The sequence below is a fragment of the Acyrthosiphon pisum genome, chromosome A1 (assembly GCF_005508785.2).
Source record: "Acyrthosiphon pisum isolate AL4f chromosome A1, pea_aphid_22Mar2018_4r6ur, whole genome shotgun sequence".
Lineage (NCBI taxonomy): Eukaryota > Metazoa > Arthropoda > Insecta > Hemiptera > Aphididae > Acyrthosiphon > Acyrthosiphon pisum.
The window spans coordinates 43286450-43297060 of NC_042494.1; the positions used below are offsets into that span (position 1 = coordinate 43286450).

At 29.9% G+C, this 10611-nt stretch overlaps 3 protein-coding genes across 6 annotated transcripts; 1 reads left to right on the forward strand and 2 right to left on the reverse strand.

Moving 5' to 3' along the window:
- Positions 1-52: 52 nt before the first annotated feature.
- LOC100167662 (mitochondrial dicarboxylate carrier) lies at positions 53-3690 on the reverse strand. Its single transcript, XM_001949445.4, has 8 exons — positions 3468-3690; positions 3089-3216; positions 2877-3032; positions 2651-2817; positions 2068-2275; positions 1924-2004; positions 1795-1851; positions 53-1731 (listed from the first exon to the last, which is right to left on the reverse strand). Exons 2-8 carry the CDS (start codon positions 3188-3190, stop codon positions 1633-1635), a joined length of 870 nt encoding a protein of 289 aa, XP_001949480.1. The 5' UTR covers positions 3191-3216; positions 3468-3690; the 3' UTR covers positions 53-1632.
- A 1008-nt stretch (positions 3691-4698) lies between these two features.
- On the forward strand, positions 4699-5817 carry ACYPI31067 (uncharacterized LOC103310224). Its single transcript, NM_001300809.1, is given in 1 exon segment — positions 4699-5817. A coding segment is annotated over 1 exon segment (687 nt). The 5' UTR covers positions 4699-4757; the 3' UTR covers positions 5445-5817.
- A 1147-nt stretch (positions 5818-6964) lies between these two features.
- Positions 6965-10266, reverse strand: LOC100160810 (diacylglycerol kinase epsilon). 4 transcript variants are annotated; one of them, XM_008187772.3, is made up of 9 exons: positions 9986-10266; positions 9594-9774; positions 9330-9507; positions 9116-9246; positions 8704-8848; positions 8425-8642; positions 8212-8354; positions 7655-8138; positions 6965-7585 (listed from the first exon to the last, which is right to left on the reverse strand). In XM_008187772.3, exons 2-9 carry the CDS (start codon positions 9765-9767, stop codon positions 7463-7465), a joined length of 1596 nt encoding a protein of 531 aa, XP_008185994.1. In that variant the 5' UTR covers positions 9768-9774; positions 9986-10266; the 3' UTR covers positions 6965-7462. The 4 variants fall into 4 exon arrangements, with proteins under 4 accessions (XP_008185994.1, XP_001949393.2, XP_008185991.1 ...); XM_001949358.5 differs by having other exon boundaries at positions 9915-10266; XM_008187769.3 differs by having other exon boundaries at positions 9831-10266.
- Positions 10267-10611: the final 345 nt, after the last annotated feature.

Sequence of the window (10611 nt, forward strand, 5' to 3'; positions counted from 1 at the left end):
AGAATACTCATAACTTGCTTTAAAATTAGAATATAAAAAAAAACTTTTGAGGTTTACTAGATAATATTCTTAATTCTTTATTTGATAATAACTAGGTCAATTTGCTCCAATAATAAACATTACAGAGTTAAATGGGTTATTCAGAACGTACAATTTGCTATGTTATGCGTTTGTAAAACAGAGACAACCCCATGCAGGTGAAGCATCTTATTAATGTAAAAAATTATTTATCATTGCCAAAAACTGAAAGATGTAACAGAATTTCATAGAATTAAATGTACATATGAAAAATATTTGGTAGTACTTAGTACAACATAATGGATAATTCAACATTTTTATCGTTATTGGTATGTTCAGTTGTAAAAAAAGACATAACTGTATTTAATATTTATTAATATTTCAACTCAAATTAATATAATGTTATAAAAACCTTACAAAGTTACATCAGAATTTTTTTTTTATGCAGCGCATCCAGAATGTTGACAACAATAATTTACATTGAGAAAAACAAATACTATAATCATTCAAAAATCAAAACATTAAATCTAAAACAGTGATTAACAGTTCTAAAATAAATAAATAAAACATATTTGTTTTTTAACATTTTAAGGTCAGTACATTATTAATACATGAATTTGTTCTATTTGGTAATTTATTAACACGTCACAAATAAAAGTGAATTTATAATCCAATTAATATCAAGTATAAGATCAAATTCATTTCACATAATAAAAGTATACATTTGTATGTTTCAAAAAAATTGTATACTAGTCTAAAAACATTTTTTCTTAAAGGAATGTTAACATCTCTTAACTTAGTCATAATTAACAAAAAAATAAAATAATAATAACCATTCGATTTAAAAAATTCAAAACATATTATTAGTTTCTAATATAGAAAACTAAAGATATTTGGGATCCATTATTATTGACTTTTTTTATTGTATACTTAAGTTGGACCCAAATTAAGAATCATTTAGTGTATATAGTTATGTTAATTTATTATATCAATAAACTTTAAGTATACTAAAAGGCTTCAGGAATGTTAATATAAATTAACAAATAAAAATTTGGCAACTTTTGGAAGTTCAAAAATTATTTTTGTAAATTCAAAATATGAACATACTAATTTTAGAAAAACATATTATAGCAGATTAGCTTTAAATATACAATAAGAATGATTATTAATTTGTTTAATAAGTTATAAAAGTTTAAGAAAATCAATACCTATTAAACAAATCAAAATTCCGCAATTTTTGTATGTTGTTATCATAATAATATGTATAAAAAAACATTTTGATTTTGTTACAAATCTTATTGCTTTGGTTGCAAAGTCTATAAGTTATCTAAGTTTATCTAATTTTTTTTTAATCTATGAGGTATTAAACATATAATAATGAACACTGTTTAGTGCTTAAATAAAAATATGTTAATAATTAGCCAACCCTCTCCAAAATACTCATATTAGAATTTGTTCAGCATTGATTTTTAAAAATAATATTCATACCTAGTAATTATTGCTTCTAACGTATCATTGAATAATGAATAAATAAAAATATATTTTGTCAATAACATAAATATTAAGACTTCATGAAAATATTGCATGTTACTACGTTTTTCTCATCGCAATTTATTATGCTTTATAGTAACCAAAGTTCAATCGTAACTGTTCCAAGAAGACAAATGTAAGAATTGTTTGAGGAGCCAGTCTCACAAATGCTGGAACGTAACCCTAAGCAACAATAAAAATACATGTATAAAAATATTTACAGAAGTAATAATCTTACACTCTTACCTTAAAGAATCCCATTGGTCCAAGCTTTGCAGTATATCTAACTAAATCAAGTGTACCCTAAAAATTTATTCAGTTTAGATTTAAAAAAAATGTAGTATTAGAAATTTTTAGTATATAGTTAAAACATACTGAAAATTCGCCTGGTTTGGCGTTCATTGCCCGAGTTTTTAGCACATCCAACGGTTGAGTAAGGGTTGTTGCAACAGCGCCCTACAAATTTAGTTAATAATGATAATGTCATCAGAAAAATGGTTTACATTTTGTTTTACTTACAGCAGTAAGACTAGATAAAAAGTGTGTAGTAGAGTTGTCATCAAAATGTCCAGATGATAACAATAGTTGTTTCACTTGATCATAGAATGATAACTGTCCAACAGTCATTAAAACGGCACGCATTGTAGCTGTTGATGCGCCCGAAAACAATCTGGTAAACCCTTCTTCTCGCCAAACACGTAAAAAACCATCAAAAGCATGCTTGTAACTAAAACCATTAAATTTTATTAAAATTTATTTTTACTTTAATAAAAGAAAACATTAAGAATTCAGATGTGATGATGGATGAGGTTTAACTATTTAAGCGTATACTGTTTCACATCTACATCTCATTTCAATAAATTATACTTTCTGTATTCAAAGTGTTTTCAAAAATATCCATGTGTTGGATTGAATATTGACACCCAAATTATAATATCGATTGTAGGATTTTTCTACCGAAGTTGGTACAATGCACAAATCAAATGGATTCGAATCGTGAATGTTTCATGTAAATTTTCACTAATAAATACATGCACACCAAAGCTCTGTTAATATAATGTGAATACTGAATAAATAAAATGTTAGTATTTCATGATCTTACTTTCTGCGTTTTTCCAGTGGTAACTTTACGTCGTTCTGCATTCGCACATTAATCATATCAGCTGGGGTTCCAACAAACCCACCAGCTGCCCCAGCAGCAGAAGCCAATAGCACCGTTTTATAGAACGGAATGTTTTCACCAGGGTTGGTCATTGCTTGTTTCCCAACCTAAAATTAAACACAATTCATTACATATTGTAGAGGTCAAAGACACTTTACTACAATACCTCATATATTCCAAATCGTACAGTTGAATATGACAGTTGTCGACACAATGACGCTGAAATACCTGTGTACAGTGAGAATACCCCTTGTTCTCTGATGATTTTCATTGCCAAACGGCTGACGGACAGTTTACCTTCTTGTTGTGTTTGTAAATGTACCTGTGTAACAGTCTCAAAATAGTTGATCCAGTCATTAAAGCGCATTTAACATTTACCTTGAGTAAGTCCAATGGATGTGTGCAACATGCAGCACCAGCCGAACCAATACCACCAAAATACCATCGTGAAAACTTTTTACTTTTATCGTTAGCTGCCATTTTATTTCTTTTCTGCCAAGTGTGACCTAAAGAATGTACAAAATTCTTCACAAATAGGTAAAAAAAAGTAGTCTAACTTATTAGTAAATATGACTGCAACTCAAATTTAATATAATTCTACATATTTTAAACGAGTGTTAACAAGTAAACATCATCAAAGCCATTGCCGGTAATTTATTCAGAGCTATGTGTCAAGGTAACAACAAAATCCAAAAATCTAAGCTCCAATAAAAATTCTAATCATCGATATCTGTAGACCTATGGTAGAAACCCTTACCGGGACAAAACGGGACGCAGTCGAAGTTCTATGAATTACTTGCTGTTCTCGGACGTCCTTACATGAACTAACTTTTCAACTTTCCCTTCGGGTTCCGGTCGTGAATAATAACATTAATATTCGTTTCGGCCGTGGGGGAACGTATAGGTACTTTATTGGTATAATACGTATTTAACGGAGTGTCGACTACCGGTCTATTATTGTTCTGTGATAGTACTCATCTAATGTCTATATTTTGTTGTGAAGACTGGAGAGGGGTGAAGCCGTGAAGGGCAAATTGTGATAAGACAATGTCAAACGAGTCACAAGTAAACCAACATTTTAACAGATTATATTGATTATAAATCTTTGTTATCGTGTAATGTAGGAAAAATCAAAAAAAGTAAATACAGCGAAACCCACGGTGACACGACCGTAAGGCTAAGATCAATAGATCATAATATACAAATTATAATTGTACATGATCTAAAGAAACGACCATCAGGCAACAAGTATTTTATTATTATCACAGAATTGATAAATAAAATGTATAATATAATTTACTATTTTTCACCGAATCCGAAGCATAGATCCATATATTACTCTTATTCTATGCATAGATCTATGGACTATGGTTCGAAATGACTATACTACTATAGCACTGAATACTTATAGACATAGTTTATGTACTATAGTCTCAACTCAAATAAATAATGTTAATTATTGTGTCTCAATATTCTAAATATGAGTATATTATGGCGATATATTATTATAACATTTATTATTCTATATAGTCAAGTATATTCTTTATAACATGGGTCAGGTCAATTGTACTCAGTAGGCTTCATGCACAACATTAACAATTATTTCTTTACGAATCACTAGCATACTTAGATAATATACAATATACAATATTATCCGAGCTAGCATATCACTAGCACAGAATAAACCCTGTCACACAGCACCCCCATAGAATATACTCAATATTCTATGGCACCACGATTAAAGATAGATACTATCTATAGCCGTGTATGGCACTGATGGCACCACGGGGCACGGACTAAGATATCTTACAGCACCACGATGTCGGATGTATATCTTAAATCGTGTACAGCACTAACACAACCGTAGATAACATTATCAATTGCAATCACTGAAGTCAGTGATCTCACAGTCCACGGACCGTCCACGCGTTCCTAAAAATCCTGATAGCGGGAAACATTTAAAGTTTAAACGAAAATCGCGACTTGGTGGCTCTTAGGTTACTAGCTGTCTGGCTCCCAGTGTCCACTACTATCGACTGCTGACGCCATGTCCAACGTGGACGTTTTGGAGCAATTGCAACTGGTGCTCAGGCCCGACATGTCGGACCGGCGGATTGTGTGCGTTGAGGAGGCAGACACCGCCAAAGCGGACATGATCTTATCGTTTTACATGTGGTACGTGTTTACCAAGACTGACCTTCCCGTGTGTATGGTTGGTATCCGGGACACATATGGTCACTACCAGAACATAGGACTGAAGTTCCATTACAACCTGTTGTCGATGTCCAATCAAAAGCGATTTGTGTTTGTCGAGTCTATTATGTCCATTGATGGTCTGGTCGGCTGCGCGCAAGACCTACTAAAAAGATACCCTACTGGCTCTGTCTACATGGTAGTGGATGACATCAGTTCGCTATTGTTGTTGGGTGAGAGCCTTGAGGACATTGTTGGATTCCTGATGTTTTCCAAGCATCAACCGCGCCTTTGCTTAGTGATTGGCTGTTGGAAACATAAGGCTGATGAATCAGCTAAGAGGCTAGCATCTGCTGTGTCGCATCTGGCCGACATCAGAGTGGCACTGGCACCGTTAGTTACTGGATTTTCTAACACCGCAACAGGCACTATGAGGATCACTACACACGAATCACTGTTCCGCATAGACGATGTGTCTTACCTGTACAAGTTGGCTGACAATGGTCTTAAGTTAACGTTAAATTCAGGCTCTGTCAGATAAAACCATTAGGTTTTTAAACATTTTAAGAGCTGTTCTAAAGTGATATGATGTGATGTATCATGCATACTGCTTGTATAAAATTAATTAATAATATATTGTAAATAAATATCAACTAACAATAACTTGCCTATTAATTTTGTTAAAAAAATGTATACAAGCAAACTCACACAATATTATAACATAGTATTAAAAATTCAACAATCACAAATCACAGAAAATCAAAAGTAGAACGTAAGTTCATAACAATCAGATCTTTATTTAATAAATAAATAACAAAATAACCTTATTCATTATTTTACACAGTTTTATAACATTCATCTACAATCTATTAAACTGTCTTTTTTAGTAGCAATAAAAATAGTTAAATAATTCCTACTTCCATGTAATATTGTAGATATAATTACACTATATTCTAATACATTTATAGTTTTTACTTTTTAGTAATTAATATACATATTGAATAATATTATATTATATTACATTATAGGTATATATTTAATCAGTAAGTATAATACATTTTATCGTAATATAATTTTTTTAATATTCTATTTTTACATCAGATCAAAATGTATTAAATTAATAATAGATAATAGTTGAATATTTAAAAAATTAGGCTATCCAAACTCAATAAATTCTTTAAAATATAGGAATGTGATATTTAATATTTACAATTATATTATTGTTGATATAAATTAAAATAGATTCAACACAATGTATAATAACAATTAATATACTTTTATATTTTGGTTATCTGAGATTGTATACCACAACATTTAATTTTAGTCCAAATCAGAGTAATCCTTAAAAAATTATTTTATTTCGTAACAAATTAAATTAAAACTTTTCTGTACTTTAGTCTGCACAAAGAATATCATAATGGTTTTTCAAGAAATACCATATGACATCAGTTATTACATTCAAAATATATTAATTAATGTTTATAATTTCAAAATTTTAACAATTTAATGAAAATGTTACTGTTTTATCTAAATTACTAGGAAAATCTTAGTAAATATTAAATATAAAATATTTGCTTACCAATTGTACAGTGCAACTGTATAGCGTAATAATGTTAAAAAAAATATATATTTGAATATTTGGCACAAGAACTTGACAATTATTTAAGTTTTAGTCAAGTCCAAATATTAAAAATATAGGAATCAGACAAGATGACATAAATTTACTTATATTATTAAAAAGAACTTTCAATATTAAATAATAACTAGTATTACCTATAACCAGTGATGGGAAAGAACGAGTTCATAAGAACGCGTTCAAATTGTGTGAACTTGATATGAACGAGTTCGATTTTCAAGAAATGAACTTGAACGTGAACTAAGTTCTTATTGATTATGATTTTGAACGTTTCGGTTTCGTTCATTGACAATTTAATTTTAATAGAACAGGCGATAGGATAACGTTTTGAAATGTCTTGTAGCCGATCGAGTTCCTTCTCAAGAATCAAAAGATATAATTTGTTTTTAATTTTGTTTATTTTTAGTTTGGATATTTATTTTTTCCCTGAAATCACAACGCCGCGCTGTTGATCGCCGATAAAAATAGTTGGTATACCATTTATGGTATATTATCATAATTCTGTTGTAACTTGACATAATACAATAAAGTGTGATTTTGTTTTTGTTTATTACTCAACATTATTTTAACCACTACTCTATAATTGTTATTTTCAATTACTAATAAAAATCGCCGGTTTTGACACAGTCGGCAGTCGCACGTATTTCCACGTATTTTTTTTTTATTTTCTTTTGTGACTTTTTTAATTTTAGATCATTTTAAAAACTATAAACTACTGAACTGTCTGAACTAGAATTTGAACTAGTTCATATTTAATGTCTTGAACTTGAACTTGAACTAATTCATTTTTAGGAAGAACTTTCCCATCACTGCCTATAACTGAAATATGTGTGATACTGTTATATAAGGTGGTAATGTTTTTAAAAGCCTCCCCAAGGTCAATGGACGGTATGAGACATAATAATAAAAATAAATTTACTTAGTTAAATTATATTTGACAACTTCAAAACTGTAGCTTGATTACACCGCTTAAGCACAAACTCACACTTTGGTTGGAGCCAAGGTTCACCATCAACCTGAATTGGTAATTTTTGTAATAATTTTACCTGTCAATCATACAATTCTTATAGGCAAGCATACATATTTCAATTGCATAAAAATAAAATGTAACTTACTCTGATTACAGATGCTTGACCAATTCTAATGGGTTCAGCAATTCCCATTTTTAGCTGTGCAATATGTATGGAAGATCGTATGCCAAGTACTTCTAACAATCCATCATCAATGAATTGTGCACCATACTCATTACCATCGTTAGCTCCTAATTTCCATAAATTTACGCCAGCACCCCAAGATTCAATATTCACAATTACAATGGATTCTATATCTGGTAAAACTATTTTTTTGTCATCCATATATAACTCAATCATATCAGGCAGTCCTTTACACTGATGTTCTAGAAATTGTTGTGTACCACATCCTACATATATCACCTTATTCAACAGTGTACTATTGAATAAGTATAATGGTGACTTTCTAGTACGATGAAAATTCAATGTTATTTGAGCATCTAAACCGATTCCTAAATAATTGTACATTGTGATAGTATTTGTTATTTTTATCTTCTTCAATACATTTGACAAAATTTTCACTTTCCATCTAGTAAAAAATAACAAGCATTAGTCTTTTGGTTAATTTCCTTTCTATAATAAAATAAAAAAATTTAATTAACCTATCTAATTTTACAACTGAAATATTATCAAGAGAGTTCACTATTCCGGAACAATCAGAGTCAGAGTATGAAGTTCCCCATCCCAACACTCTAGACAAGTCGTTGCCTGTACCAAGTGGTATAATACCTACAGCGGGATCTATCTGAAAATGTTCAGTTTATTATTAAAATTTGAATCATTGACGTATCAAATAATGGAGAATTTATAATTACTCTTAATTGCAAATTATGAATGCTGTTTAATACACCAGCTACTGTACCATCACCACCAGCAACTAAGACAAAAACACATTCCAGCTGTGTGGTTTTTAACCAATCTAAAGCTTTTTCTGGAGGGCAGTCGATAACATCATACACTTGTATAGGATTTAGTAAACGCCGGAAATGTGAAATTATTAGAGCTCCGTCATTATTACCAGATTTCTTGTTTGCTAAAGTATTACAAAAAATATATTTGAAAATTGTATTGGATTTTATTTTATAAATGCTTACCAAATATGATTAAAGGTGTCCACTTTTCCCAACCAGGGTGAATAACTTTTTCAATTGTTTGCTTGGATATATTTTTAAATCGATTACTTGTTTTTATACAAAATGGCGGTATAATATATTGACGATATATTCCAAAATCACATTTCTAAAAAAAATTATTAAAAAAACCCATGACTGACTATCAAGTATCAGTAATTATTGATTACCTAATGTTTCAATAACTTTAATATAATAATGTTGTTCAGAAATCTAATTGAAATTCCTGATTTTAGTTTTAAATAGCAATATAAATATAACATACATCTCAATAAATATGAATATAAACATAATACTTTACTTTTACTTTTAGTTTCAGTTTAATAATATTGTAAACATTACAAGAGCTAAGATGTGATTAAAAACTAACTAATACCTGACTAAATTGAGTAATACAATTTTCGTGTAAAAATCTCCTACACCATATACATTGAAAAAAATGTCCAAGAACGCTATCAGTGTCATCATCAGAGGAACAAACACAACATGTAACATCAATTAACAGAGCTATACCAAAAAAATTAAATAATTAATAATAGGTACCTCAATAATATTAAATAATAACTATGTTAAATTATCAAATTAATTACACTTGTTCCAGTGGTGTACGAAAGTCTTAGATGGTCTATTGGTGCTTAAAATTTTGCAGCATATTCGTTTGTTGGCTTTTTTTACACAGCCTATGTCAACGAAAATCTCACAATTATCACAGTATCGAACTTTCGATCCATGTGTCAATGTTTCACATACAATACAGGCATTTGGATCCTATAAATAATAATGATGATCAGTAATTTATTTTTAAAACCTTATATTGGAAATATACCTACCCAAACTGATTGTATGATACTTACACTTAATATGTAACTTGGTTTTTCGACCCATACATGAGATGATAAACTTTTGTCAGCCACATAATTTTCAGGAGACAACCATCTGAACGCTTTAATACTAAAGACAAAAACTACAATTGCAATCAGAAATGCAATTATACTGGACGTCACTAAATCATCTGTATCCAAATACATGGTAAATCTGAAATAGGAAGGTTGAAAATGAAAAAACCCACGATTTTACACTATTATTATTACGAAAAATATAGTTTCATGGATGTGTGCTTAACACATAAAACGGTTAACCAATTATGTAAGTAGGTAGTACCATTATCGATTTACTTTTCAAACTCTGCTAAGCTAAGCTGTATCCATTCCTATATTAAAAAATTTAAATTTAAAATACAACTGACGTCTAACAGTCGATAGTGTTTCGGCGTTGCACAGTATTCAGCACATATTATCTGACTTTTTGACAATTATGCATAATATAATGCTAAATGCGCAATGGCTTTTGTTTTAAAGTGCGTATTGTGTGCTATGAGCGGTAGGTATTCTACTATTGTCCGTGTGATAATATGACAAAACGTATTACGTATAGGATTTATTTTTATCATTTAAAAATTGCTGGTAAGTATATAGTATTATAGTAATGAAATTTGTATTTTTAACTTTTTAAGAACTATTTATTTCATTTAAATTTAATCCAAACACCAAAATATAAATATCTAAAATTGATAACAATTTTATATCTATCCGATTGGGAGGTAAACCATACAACTCCATAGATCTATAATAATAATTATAATAGACGGAGCAAGAGTGTAGTTCGCGTGGTATTGCCAGGCTGCGCTGTTCAACAAGATCCGGTGTACTACGCACAAGCGCAGCAGATGATACAAATATTATACAATAAACTATATAACTGTATTGTCTGACAGTCAGAGAGTTATACAGTGTATAATATTATAATATATATGTTACGGGCAAAGTAAGAAATCCGGTATTGTTATGCAATTCCCGAAGCTGAACATTTTGG